Source organism: Ctenopharyngodon idella, chromosome 20 (assembly GCF_019924925.1).
Source record: "Ctenopharyngodon idella isolate HZGC_01 chromosome 20, HZGC01, whole genome shotgun sequence".
In the NCBI taxonomy this organism is placed as follows: domain Eukaryota; kingdom Metazoa; phylum Chordata; class Actinopteri; order Cypriniformes; family Xenocyprididae; genus Ctenopharyngodon; species Ctenopharyngodon idella.
Window position 1 is genome coordinate 31,479,740 of NC_067239.1, and position 14,247 is coordinate 31,493,986.

At 34.5% G+C, this 14,247-nt stretch overlaps 1 protein-coding gene across 1 annotated transcript in view; it reads left to right on the forward strand.

Moving 5' to 3' along the window:
• The window catches only part of si:ch211-221n20.8 (multiple epidermal growth factor-like domains protein 6), an 18,519-nt gene extending 4,479 nt beyond the window's left edge, over positions 1-14,040 (forward strand). Inside the window, exons 6-22 of the mRNA XM_051875929.1 lie at positions 229-354; positions 1,772-1,804; positions 2,063-2,185; positions 3,558-3,680; positions 5,493-5,615; positions 6,507-6,629; positions 7,846-7,968; positions 8,072-8,197; positions 9,468-9,593; positions 9,674-9,766; positions 10,969-11,064; positions 11,144-11,239; positions 11,368-11,463; positions 12,240-12,341; positions 13,010-13,115; positions 13,197-13,313; positions 13,613-14,040. Coding sequence (XP_051731889.1) covers positions 229-354; positions 1,772-1,804; positions 2,063-2,185; positions 3,558-3,680; positions 5,493-5,615; positions 6,507-6,629; positions 7,846-7,968; positions 8,072-8,197; positions 9,468-9,593; positions 9,674-9,766; positions 10,969-11,064; positions 11,144-11,239; positions 11,368-11,463; positions 12,240-12,341; positions 13,010-13,115; positions 13,197-13,313; positions 13,613-13,697 — 1,817 coding nt within the window. The 3' untranslated portion in view covers positions 13,698-14,040. The remainder of the gene's footprint in view (positions 1-228; positions 355-1,771; positions 1,805-2,062; positions 2,186-3,557; positions 3,681-5,492; positions 5,616-6,506; positions 6,630-7,845; positions 7,969-8,071; positions 8,198-9,467; positions 9,594-9,673; positions 9,767-10,968; positions 11,065-11,143; positions 11,240-11,367; positions 11,464-12,239; positions 12,342-13,009; positions 13,116-13,196; positions 13,314-13,612) is intronic.
• Positions 14,041-14,247: the final 207 nt, after the last annotated feature.

Below are 14,247 nucleotides of genomic sequence, written 5' to 3' on the forward strand. Positions count from 1 at the left end.
TCAAAACTGCCTAACGTTACTGAATGAAATATCGAACCCATGAAGAGGAAACAACTGTGAAGCTTTGAGTTTGTTGATGGACTCGATCTACTCCATCTAACACAGGCGGGAAAAGAGTTAACATTTATAACAAAAACGTTTTTTCATGGTTTCAGTTTTGCACATCACGAGTTTAATTACAGTGTGAATATTAGACGAATGTTTAAACACTCTTCTCTGTCTCCGCAGACATTGACGAGTGTAATTTCGAGGAGAGCTGCCGGAGGGAACTGGGTAACGTGTGTGTGAACACAGAAGGAAGCTACACGTGTGTGTGTCAGGCTGGATTCAGAGAGGACCGGGCCGCGTGTGTCGGTGCGTGTCTGTGTGTATGTCTGTCTGTGGTCGTTGTATTAACCCTTATGTCTTGCGCTGCTTTATCATTTGCTCTGTCTGTGGTGTTTCTGTATCTAGAATCAGGTAATGATGACTATAGTTGCATCCCAAATGACACACTATGCACTCAACCGTGTATTGTATGAATTTTATACGGTTATTTTGTCATTCATCATCAGAGTCTGATGCCTCTCCCCCTTTGCTACGTAATTAAAGTGACAGTTGAGTGCGTGAAGTGTCCAATATTCCACACTTGGGATGTGTCTGAAATCGCATACTTCCCTACTATATAGTAAGCAAAAAAGTGTGTCCAAATTTACAGTAAAGAGTAGGCAAAAAGTCCCCGGACGACCTACTACTTCCGGCAAAATTCTGAAGTGTGCATACGATGGACACTTTACCATCCCATGAGGCCACGGGAGAGGATTTGTGAATGGCAGTGAAGGTACGCTGGTAGGTCACATAATAATGACAACATGGCGAATGTAATACATTTAGACTACATTCATACTACACACATTCATTATATATAATGTAGTTTTTTAGCAGTCGTGAAGTGATTACTTGTTAAAACAAGTACCTACTCAAGAGAGTATGCGATTTCGGACGCAGCCTTTTGGGTTAGTTCACCCAAAAATGAAAATTATATCATTAATTACTCACCCTCATGTCGTTCCACACCCGTAAGACCTTTGTTCATCTTCAGAACACAAATTAAGATATTTTTGATAAAATCCGATGGCTCAGTGAGGCCTGCATTGACAGCAAGATGATTAACACTTTCAATGCCCAGAAAGACATATTTAAAACAGTTCATGTGACTACAGTGGTTCAACCTTAATGTTATGAAGTGACAAGAATATTTTTTGTGCGCCAAAAAAAACAAAATAATTACTTTATTCAACAATATCTACAATAAAGCACTGCTTCATGAAGCTTCGAAGCTTTACGAATCTTTTGTTTCGAATCAGTGGTTCGGAACGTGTATCAAATTTCAGTAAACAAGGCTTCCTTACGACATAAGTGTTTCGTAATTTCAGTGGTTCACCACTGGGGGGCGTGACTTTAGCAGTTTGATACACGCTCAGATTATCTTGCTCTCAATGCAGGCCTCACTGAGCCATCGGATTTTATCAAAAATATCTTAATTTGTGTTCTGAAGATGAACAAAGGTCTTACGGGTGTGGAACGACATGAGGGTGTGTAATTAATGACAGAAATTCATTTTTGGGTGAACTAACCCTTTAACTCAGAAATTGAAAATAAGAATCCCATTTTTTTTTGTGTATTTTTGAATAAATTAATAAGTGTAACATCAAGGATGTCTCATCATTGAGCCATGTTTGCGTCTGTTCAAGCTTTGGCTGTTGTTAACCAGCTTCTGTCTGTCTCTCAGGTGGTCTGTGCCGAGGTTTTCTTATATGTGAAGGTAGCTGCTGAACTCATCCATTATGCTGCATTTTGAGTCTGTCCGTGTTTGTTCTCCTCATCTCTCTTCAGACATCATTCTCAGAAAACTTTCATTTATATGTTTCCCCATGATTAACTACTAATATAATTAAATGCATGCTGAACTTAACCACATTATTTGATAGATTTTTAGTGTGCAGTCAGTGTAAACCCTTTAAGAGTCTGATTTCAGCTGCGTTTCTGTTGATTTGTACATGAGTAATGTGCTGTTGTGCAGATGTGGATGAGTGTGTGGAGGAGCAGCGCGTGTGTGTCGGTCGAGGGGAGTGTGAGAACACACTGGGCAGTTACAGGTGTGTGTGTCAGCACGGTTACCGTGGTAACGGCACACACTGCACAGGTGAGTGACATCACAGTTCCATCTTATGCAGGGTCTGTGGTTTTAATTAAGTCTTAAAATGTAAAATTAAAATAATTCAGTAATTCAATAATTAAAGTCGATTAAAACAAAATAAAATAATACTAAAAATGATTAAATCATTTATTTGTTTACTAGAGAACTGTGAACAAATGTGTTGATTAATTATTGAAATATTAACTTTTTATAATAAAGTTTTCGGCCAAAGGGGTTTGTAATCTGATCAGAGTTATTATAGTTAAATAGAACTAAAACCATAAAAATACATTTTTGTTACTTAAATGTTAACTGAAATGAAATAAAATATTTTTTTTTTAATTGACTTATTTATTTGCCAAGCAAACATTTTTAATTTTCATTTAGTTTAACTTGATGTACTAAAATAACTAAAACTAAAATAAAAATTAATAAAAACTATATAGACACAATAAAAATGACAAAAACACAGCTAAATGATTAAAACTTTAACAAAAATTAAAAGAAAAAGGAAAATATAAAAATAAAAGCTAATTGACCTTTCGCCAGGAGTTTGATTGACAGGCGATCTAACCAATCATAACGCCGAATCCACCATTTTGTCCGACAAAGCAGTCAGGGAGTTAGCAGATTAATGTAGGTGGACTTGAACTTGAAAAATGGTGTGTACTGACAGTCTTTCCGCGATTGAAACGACATTCCTTCTGATGTTCATTCATGTTTATTTGATGCTGTAAATGAACTAGTAGGAGGAGATGATCGGTTCACGAGCCGCTTGATCTGAGGCGCTACAGCATCTGTCACGACATATTAAAGAGCTACAAAACAGTATTTATTGTTTAAATTTCTTTAAAAATTAAAAAATTTGAGACTTTGTTTCATATCAAAAGTAACCTGCTCTGTCTTGTCTGTCGACGTGTTGTCAGTTTCCTCTTTGCTCCGCGATGTATTTTTCACTGCGTGAGAACATGATGTGTCGCGAGAGATCGGCATGGCTTGTCAGACGTAGCAACAGTAACTAAAGGGGGCGGGTCTTTGAGAACGGTCAATTCAAGCTATTAATAAAGTATCTCAGTAACACTTTACAATAATGTTTCATTTGTGAACATTAGTTAACATGAACTAACAATGAACAATACTTATACAGCATTTAATAATCTTAATGTTAAATCTCAACATTTACTAATAAGATCTGTTTACGTTAGTTAATGCACAGTGAACTAACATGAACATGAACATTTTTAATGACCCACATTAACAAAGATTAATAAATGCTGTAAAATATATTGCTCACTCTTCATGTTAGTTAATGAGAGCTTATTGTAAAGCGTTACCAGAATCTCTGTGATATTAAACCCACACTGATGTGTTCACGCAGACATAAACGAGTGTTTGACCGGGGATCACGGCTGTGACGCCAACGCTCGCTGCGGGAACATCATCGGCTCATATTTCTGTCAGTGTCATCAGGGATACAGCGGAGACGGACACTCCTGCTACGGTCAGTGTGGGATCTGATCCCGGATCCATGGAGACCGATGATGATGATGATGCTGAATAGGGATGTCAATTTAGATAACAATCTATCATTGCTTAAATTAAACGATTAATTGTTAAAGGGATAGTTCACCCAAAAATGAAAATGTGATGTTTATCTGCTTACCTCCAGGGCATCCAAGATGTAGGTGACTTCGTTTCTTCAGTAGAACACAAATGATGATTTTTAACTCCAACCGTTGCGGTCTGTCAGTCGTATAATGCATGTTAATGGGAACTTCGTCTATAAGAGTAAAAAAAAACATGCACAGACAAATCCAAATTAAACCCTGCGGCTCGTGACGACACATTGATGTCCTAAGACACGAAACGATCAGTTTGTGCGAGAAACCGAACAGTATTTATATCATTTTTTACCTTTAATACACCACTATGTCCAACTGCCTTGAGCATCCGGTGTGTGAGGTCTAAAAACGCACTCTGATGATGGAAGTGATGTCTTGCGCTTATACGTCAATGAGTGCGAGCGATCACTTCCGTCATCAGAGCGCGTTCAGACCTCAACAACCAGATGCTCAAGGCAGTTGGACATAGTGGTAAAAAATTATATAAATACTGTTCGGTTTCTCGCACAAACTGATCGTTTCGTGTCTTAGGACATCAATGTGTCGTCACGAGCCGCAGGGTTTAATTTGAATTTGTCTGTGCATGTTTTTTTTACTCTTATAGACGAAGTTCCCATTGCCATGCATTATACGACTGACAGACCGCAACGGTTGGAGTTAAAAATCATCATTTGTGTTCTACTGAAGAAACAAAGTCACCTACATCTTGGATGCCCTGGAGGTAAGCAGATAAACATCAAATTTTCATTTTTGGGTGAACTATCCCTTTAACCTTAAACTATTTAATCCGAAGTTACTTGAAGGATTAGTTCACTTCAGAATTAAAATTTCCTGATAATTTACTCACCCCCATGTCATCCAAGATGTTTATGTCTTTCTTTCTTCAGCCGAAAAGAAATGAAGGTTTTTGAGGAAAACATTCCAGGATTTTTCTCCATATAGTGGACTTCACTGGGGTTCAACAGGTTGAAGGTCCAAATGTCAGTTTCAGTGCAGCTTCAAAGAGCTCTACATGATCCCAGACGAGGAATAAGAGTCTTATCTAGAGAAACAATCGTCATTTTCTAAAAAAAAAAAAAAAAATACACTTTTTAACCACAAATGCTCATCTTGCACTGCTCTGTGATGTGCCACACATTACGTAATAACGTTGGAAAGGTCACACCACCTACATCACACGTGACCTTTCCAACGTGATTACGTAATGCGTGGAGCATCACAGAGCAGTGCAAGATGAGCATTTGTGGTTAAAAAGTATATAACATTTAATTTTTTTAGAAAATGGCCGATGGTTTCTCTAGATAAGACTCTTATTCCTCGTCTGGGATCATGTAGAGCTCTTTGAAACTGACATTTGAACCTTCAACCCGTTGAACCCCAGTGAAGTCCACTATATGGAGAAAAATCCTGGAATGTTTTCCTCAAAAACCTTAATTTCTTTTCCACTGAAGAAAGAAAGACATAAACATCTTGGATGACATGGTGGTGAGTAAATTATCAGCAAAATATAATTCCTTTAATTTTTCCTCGTGTGTTTGCTGCACGTGTTTTGCGTACCTCAAAACTACACACTCTAATGATGATATTGCTAAATCAACCATCGATAAGTTTTATCAAGTTATTATCGTCGATTAATGGTTAGCATCGCTAACGCTGAAGGATGATGTCGCTCGTGTCTTTGGCTTGTTCAGATGTGGACGAGTGCGCTCAGGATAACGGACTCTGTGAACACGACTGCACAAACCAGCCGGGAACGTACAGCTGCCGCTGCAGCACCGGATACACAACCACTGCAGATGGACACAACTGTACAGGTACAGACACACACTGCTGACACGCCGCGCTCAGCTCAGTTCACTTCTGTTTGTTCAGTCAAACTTGCATTTAAAAGTCCGTTCAGTTCAGTTCGGTTGAATTCACTTTAATTTCAGTTTTAGTTTCATTACACTCAGATACATGTGATTCACATTTATGAAAATTAATAGTTACACTTTATTTTACACTGTAAACCCGGATAAGTTGGCAAAACTCAAAAAATTTGAGGCGAATTAACAGAAACTCTTCTCAATTAGCATAACATAGCATTAAACACTACTAAATCTCCAACTTAATATTAATCTTGCACAAAAAAACATTATATAACACTTAATTTTAGCAATTACTCTCCCTTTCGAGTGCCATGGGCAAAGCATGCTGGGAAATAGAAATCCCAGCCCAGTTTCAGTTGAACTTAAGTTCGTCTAAATTAAAAGAAATAAGTTCATAAAACTCAAAACAATGAAACAATTCAGTTTACCTAAAATATATCAGTTCTGTGAACTTGAAAGAAAAAGAAAGTTCTAAATACTCATAAAAGTTCATTTGACTGAACTAATTTGTTTAATTTAAGTTTGTTTTAATTTTTTTAGCATTAGGGTTTACAGTATTAGAGTGTAATTATACATTTAAGTAGTGAGTAATAATAAATAACTACATGTATTTAGGGCTGTTTTAACGATTAATCATGATTAATCGCATCCAGAATAAAAGTTTGTGTTTACATAATATATGTGTGTGTACCATGCATATTTATTTTGTATTTATAAACACGTAGATATACATGTATATATTTAAGATATTATATTTAAGCCAGTGTAAGTGATGCACAATGGACTAAATGACCAGCGTGCACACAGAAACTGAAGTGTGTGTGTGTGTGTGTGTAGATGTGGACGAGTGTGTGAGCCGTAATGACACATGTGAACAGACCTGCACGAACACACTGGGTTCGTTCCTCTGCTCGTGCCGGCGAGGGTACCAGCTGCACATCGATGGACACAGCTGTGTGGGTCAGTGCCCTTAAATCTCACATCACGGTCAGTTAAAGCAGTTCTCAATCTTTCAGATGACACAGATCACCTGATATGATCATCCTCGTTCGAGGGACCCCCATTCTAAACACTCAATTTATACTTAATTATACTTAACTAACCCAATTTAAAATTAATATTATAAATGTAATATTATAAAAATATTATTTGGGAAAAAAAAATTCTATTATGTTATGTTATTACATGTTTTCTATCCACAATAGTACTGTACAGTTCGATAATTTATTTATTTAGTTTAATCTAATATTTATTTATTTTGTTTTGTTTTATTTTCTGTTTTATTTTATTTTTTCTATGGACCCCCTAGTATTCCCTATCAGACCCAATTTATACTGTGAAAATAATTATATTATAAATATGTGTAAAATATTATTAGGAAAATATTTAATACTTAACACTTACTATTTAATACTTATTAAAATTATTTAATAAAATATGTAGTACTTTTTTCCTACTTACTATAGTACTGTACTGTTAGATTATTTATTTATTTAATTAAATTTATTTATTTATTTCAGTTTTACTCCCTATTATTCCCTATTTATACTGTAAAAAAAAAATTATATTATAAATATGTTTAAAATATTATTTGGAAAATATTTAATATTTTCTTTCTATTATGTTACATTATTACTTTTTTTCCTATTCACTATAGTACTGGACTGTTTATTTATTTATTTATTTAATGTATTTATTTTGTCTTTATTTTAATAATTATTTTAATCTTATTTATTTATTTAATGTATTTATTTTTTATTTATTTTAATAATTATTTTAATCTTATTTATTTATTTATTAAATATATTTATTTTGTATTTATTTATTTTAATAATTATTTTAATCTTTATTTATTTATTTATTTATTTCAGTTTTACTCTTTTCTATGGACCCACTAGTATTCCCTAGCAGACTCAATTTATATTGTGAAAAATTAATATCATAAATATGTGTAAAATATTGTTTGAAAAATGTGTCATTTCTATTGCTACATTGTTCATTTTTTTCTACTAAGTCATTATAGTACTGTACAGTTTATTTATATGAATAATTCATTTATTTATTTAAAGAGTCTGTTTTCGGTTCTGGAGCAGATTTTCTCCTGTTCACTGACATCTGTGTGTGTGTGTGTGTGTGTGTGTGTGTGTGTGTGTGTGTGTGTGTGTGTGTGTTATAGACATCGACGAGTGTAAACTACAGAACGGAGGCTGTTCTCACGAGTGCACGAACACAGCAGGCGGTCACACGTGTCACTGTCCCTTCCCTCTGCTGCTGGACCAGCGCAACTCCACCTGCGTCAGTGCGTGACACACACGTGTGCTGTGAAGTGTGTGTTCATTGTTTTGCATGCTTCATTTTGATAAGTAACGTATGTGTGCGTCTCTCTCTCTCCCTCCCGGCAGACGTGACGTCGTGTGCGCTGAGGAACGGTGGATGTGATCATATCTGCTCTCTGGGGGCAGAAGGTCACGTCCACTGCAGCTGCAGGGCAGGATGGGAGCTGAACGCCGACCAAAGAACCTGTGACGGTAAAACACCAAAAAACACTGACAGCAATAAGAGCAGCAGGGATGGGATTTTTCTGTATTTACACAGATTTCTGTATAAATATGATCCGCATGAATTACATAAATCTGAGATTTTTTGTTGTTTTGTGACTCTATATCCATCTGTTGTCAACAAAAGAGAAGCTTTAATGGCTCTCTGCATTTTTCCGCCAAAATAAAAGCTCTGTGGTTTAATGTTTGAAAGCAAAGAAATTAATACAGCCATTAATAATAGTACTGCAATTTTACTGTTTTTGTCAAATTCCCATTTTCTGTTTCTGTTTTACAGAACTATAATATTATTAGTATTAATATTATTAGTATTAAGTAGTAATTTCTTTCTTTCTAGTGATTTATTATAATTTAATAAAATAAAAAGAACACTTTTAATAATAGTAATTCTTATTCTTATTAAGTACGCAAATGTTATTTTTCAGTATGGTAAAAGTATTGCAATAGTAATTTCTTCATTGATTTGTTTAATTTTATATATAAAATATTAATATTTTATATGTAAATTTTATATATATATATATATACATAATATTTTAATAAAATAAAAACAACATTTGTAATAAAAATGTTAATTATTATTATTATTATTAAATACTATTTTCTATTTTACAGTACAATAACAGTATTAGTAATTACATTATACAATATACTATAATAATACTAATTTCTTTATGAAGTTGTTTTTTTATAACAATACATTTTTTAATAATAATAATTATTATTATTATTATTCAGTACTCAGTTGTCATTTTTCAGTACGGTAATAATATTGCAATAGTAATTTCTTGATTGATTTGTTTAATTTTTGTATTGTAATAAAATAAAAACATCATTTGTAATAATAATTGCAACTATTATTATTAAATGCTAAAGTTTTTATTTTACAGTATGATAATAGTAATTTATTTATTGATTTGGTTCATTTTTAAAATGTAATGTAAAATTTTTAAAAAAAATAATGTCTAATAATAATCATAATAATTGTAATAATAATAATAATTATTATTATTATTATTAAATATTTAATTTGTATTTTACAGTATGGTAACAGTATTGCAATAGTAATTTATTTATTGATTTATTAATTTTTTTATAATTTAATAAAATAAAAACAACATTTGTAATAATAATAATAATAATAATAATAATACTAAGTAGTTGTAATAAAATAATAATGTTTTAGACTTTGGCTTTCTCGTCAGCTGATGTGGTGAGTAACGTCTCTCTCTCTCTGCAGATGTGGACGAGTGTGTGAGTTTTAGCGGCGGCTGTGAGCAGGTGTGTGTGAATCACGCTGGCGGTTTTAATTGCAGCTGTCGCTCGGGCTTTGAGTCACGGAAAGACGACCCGACAAAATGTCAACGTGAGTCACGGCTGTTCACACACACACACACACACACTGATGCGTATGAACCCTCCTCATGACTGTACGTGTTTTTCCAGCGGTGTGTGAACCTGCCTGTCAGAACTCTGGAGTGTGTGTCGCTCCGAACACCTGTGACTGTCCGGCCGGATACCCTGGACCGGGATGCTCGGGTAACAGTCCTGTGTTTGAGGTCAAAACATACTGAAACAGGATGTGATTTTTACATTTTCATACAGACTTCCATATAAATATGATACACATGAATTACATAAATCTGAGAGTTTTGCTTTTGTGACAGTATATCAGTCTGTTGTCAACAAAAGAGAAGCTTTATGGGATCCCTGCGCTTTTTCCGCCAAAATAAAAGCTCCGTGGTTTAACATTTGAAAGCAAAGAAATTAAGACTTAAGAAATTAATTTGACTGTTGTGCTGTAAAAATGATTATCATTAGTATTGTTGTGAAATAATCTTTTTTAATAGTACAATAATATTATTGCAGCAGTAATTTCTTTGATTAATTTTAATTTCTGTAATTTAATCAAATAAAATTTGTAATGATATTAAAAATTATTATTAATAGTATTGAATATTGCAATACTATTAATATACTGTAAATTAAAAATTTGATTATTTAATAATAATAAATATATAAATAATAATACTTTTATTAATCATTTTTTATTTTACAGTACAGTAATAGTATTGCAATAGTCATTTTTTTTGGGAACTTAAATTACTTACATTTTATGTTAATGCACTAATATGTTTACACAATGTTTTTACACATTTGACTGACAGTTACACTGTAAAACAGCTTATGGTTATGTCTGTTTTCTTAGATTTAACTATTTTATTGACGCTTTTTAAGTATTGAGAATATTTGAAAATTTGTCATAGTGCATTCTGGGACTGCCTTCACCATGAAGCCAAAAATTTTGCTTTTGAAAGAAGTCTCTTCTGCTCACCAAGGCTGCATTTATTTGATCAAAAATACTAAATATATTTAATTAAAATATTAAATATTATTATTATTTAAACTAGCTGTTTTCTATATGAATATATAGGAAAGTGTAATTTATTTCTGTGATCAAAGCTGAATTTTCAGCATCATTCCTCCAGTCTTCAGTGTCACATGATCCTTCAGAAATCATTCTAATATGATGATTTGATGAATAGAAAGTTCAAAAGAACAGCATTTATTTGAAACAGAATCTTTTGCAACATTATAAATGTTTTCATTGTCACTTTTGATCAATTTAATGCATCGTTGATAAATAAAAGCATTCATTTCTTTCAAAAAAACTGATCTGAAACTTTTGAAGATTGTGTAAATGTGTTTCATGTGTTTATTGTTGTGTGTGTGTGTGTCAGCCATGTGTTCTCCACCCTGCGCTCATGGAGGCTCCTGTATGAGGTGGAACGTGTGTCTGTGTCCTCCGGGCTGGACGGGCGACGGCTGTCACACAGGTAACGGATGACCGTATCTCACACACACACACACACTGTAACACTACTGATGATGTGTGTGTGTGTGTGTGTGTCTCAGCCGTGTGTGAGCTGCCATGCGGTAACGGTGGACGGTGCGTCGCTCCGAACACCTGCCAGTGTCCCTCAGACTACAGCAGGCCGCAGTGTCTCACCCGTGAGTATGTGTGATTTTAAAGAGGCCATATGATGCTTTTTAATATTTTTTAAATCTTTTAAATCTCATCATATGGCCTCTATAAGCAGTATGTTCTGTATATGTGCACTGAAGGTGTGTGTTTGCAGCTCTGTGTTCTCCTCCGTGTGTGAACGGCGGGAGGTGTGTGGACATCAACACCTGCAGCTGCGCAGACGCATGGACAGGAGCTCGCTGTCAGATAGGTGAGCAAACACACTCACACACACATAAACACACACACACACACGTTTACTTAGCTGTCTAAATGATTTTAATGGGGACATTATAGACTTCTATTGTTTTTAGAGACAGCTAGTTACAAATACTCTAACCAACACCCTAAACCTAACAGAAAACTCAACTTTATTTACTTTAAAATAATTCAAAATATGGTTTAGTATGTATGTACGCACATGAGGACTACCATAGACTGATATTGATCTTGAATGAAGCTAATGTTAATGACTAAACCAACCCCTGACACTACATTTAAATAAAAACGATGAGAATAAAACAGTATTTATTTACTTTATTACTTACATTTATTACTATTGCTTTATTTTTGTAAATAACATTGTTTCTTGATATAATATAATATGGATGTAATGTTTCTTGAGCAGCAAATCATCATATTAGAATGATTTCTGAAGGATCATGTGACACTGAAGACTGGAGTAATGATGCTGAAAATTCAGCTTTGATCATTGATCAACTATATATTCACATAGAAAACAGTAATTTTACATTGCAATAATATTTCACAATTTTTACTGTATTTTTGATCAAATAAATGCAGCTTTGGTGAGCAGAAGAGACTTCTTTCAAAAACATCAAAAAATCTAGTGTAAAGTAGACAAAAAAAGTAAAAATGTAAAGAGTTTAATTTTCCGAATCATGCAATTTTGTCCTAGTGAAGGTCACAAATGTGTGTGTGTGTGTGTGTGTGTGTGTGTGTGTGTGTGTGTGTTTTCCCCCTCAGAACCCGTCAGATGTGTGTCGGCGTGTAAAAACGGTGGTGTGTGTGTGGGACTCAACAGATGCCAGTGTGCGGATGGATTCACCGGAAACCTCTGCGAGACGGGCATGTGACCGAACGACATCGTTCATTCCATCATGACATCATTCAGTATTCCGTGGAGTGTGACATCATCCATTATCATGACCTCATTCACTCAAGTCGTCATAACATCATCACTCACTCGCAAGATTATTATTCAATGTCGTTTATTTATGAAGAACTTTTTTCATCACAGCCTCATTAATTCATTTTAATTCATTAATTCATAACTCATTAATTTTTCAAATATGGCTTCATCATTCATGAATTCATTCGCAATGACATAGCTGTTATTATTGAGTGAAGAAGTCATCAGTGCAACATTAATTGATTGACATTAATCATTAAGAATTGATTAATCATTCATTCATTCTTTCATGTTCATAATCCATTATGGCATCACTGATTGTTCATATGTGCTGTCATTTATTATCATTTATTAATTCACTATGACATTAATTATTCGCTCATCAATTTTTCAGTTTTATTTTATTTTTGTTTCAAACAGCTTTACAGAAATTCATAACATTAATGATTATAATCCTTTCATTATGACATCATTAATCATTGAATCATTCATATGACATTCATTTTTTCAGTTTCAGTTTCATTTGCAGTGATTCTTCTGTTAATTCTGTGGTGTTTTGATGTAGTGTGTGATCATGTAATTGTGTGTGTGTGTGTGTGTGCAGCTGTCACTACGCCGTGTGTTCCTCCCTGCCAACATGGTGCTGCCTGCGGCCCTCTGAACACCTGTGTGTGTCCGACGGGGACGAGCGGCATACGCTGTGAGAAACTGTAAGGGAACAAACACACACACACACAGCACTCGTCATGTTAATGAATTAAAGACCATCATCCCGTCCTCTTGGGTTTCAGCACGTGTCCTGTCGTGACTACGGTGGTCAGTATGGCCCGCGCGGTGCGGAAAGGCTTTCGGGAGAGTTACGTGGACCGATGCGGACCCCTGGGAGTCCAACTCTGTACTAAATACAGGTCAGTCACACATGTACTTACTGTCACTTTTGATCAATTTCCATTTCAGTTCTTGCTTATTAAAAATATCCATTTCTTTAAAAAAAAAGAAAAAAATCTTACTGATCCCAAACTTTTTAAGGGTAGTGTATATTAATGCAACAAGTTGCAACATTGCTTATTATTGGTTTAACTGGTATAGCAGAATCTCTTTTGACACAATATACATATACCTGCCTGACAGTCATAAACTTTCTCTTAAATGTATAAGTGTGTACTACTCTTACTGTCATGTGTGGTGTTGTTTTCTGTGGTTGCAGGATAAACCAGGCGCGTGTGTATCTGCAGGCGTATAGAGTGGGATACAAGATCCAGTGTCCCGACAAAACCACAAGACAAGTCTAGTATACAATCAGACTAAATAAATTATCTTTATTGGCATCGATGGTTCCATGAAGAACCTTTAACATTCATGAAACATTTCCATTCTACAAAAGGTTCTTTAAAGGTTCTTTAGATTTTTAAATGTCCTTCACATTAAGAAAAAAAAACAGTTCTTTTAAAAAACGATCACTGAAAGGTTCTTTGGGGAAGCAAAAATTATTATTTTATGGCATTGCTGCAAAAAACAAACAAAAAAGACAACAACGTGGAAGCTATATTTTTAGGAGCGTATGATTGTGTATATTGCCTTTTGCACATTGTGCATGTGTATTTTTTTCATACTAATAAAGATATTTTTATGTGACCGGCTCCAGCTTTTCTGCCTCAGCAAAGCGCTCTGTGTGTGAAACTGTCTGTCATATTTATTGTTATCTGTCCCGATATAGTACAGCTAAATATATATATATATAATGGCGAACCAGACATTTAAACCGTGTGCTCCTCCCTGCCCTCGTTTCCTTACGGGTGGGGATACACACGATTTATGTGTTGTGTTTGGGAGCGGAGCATG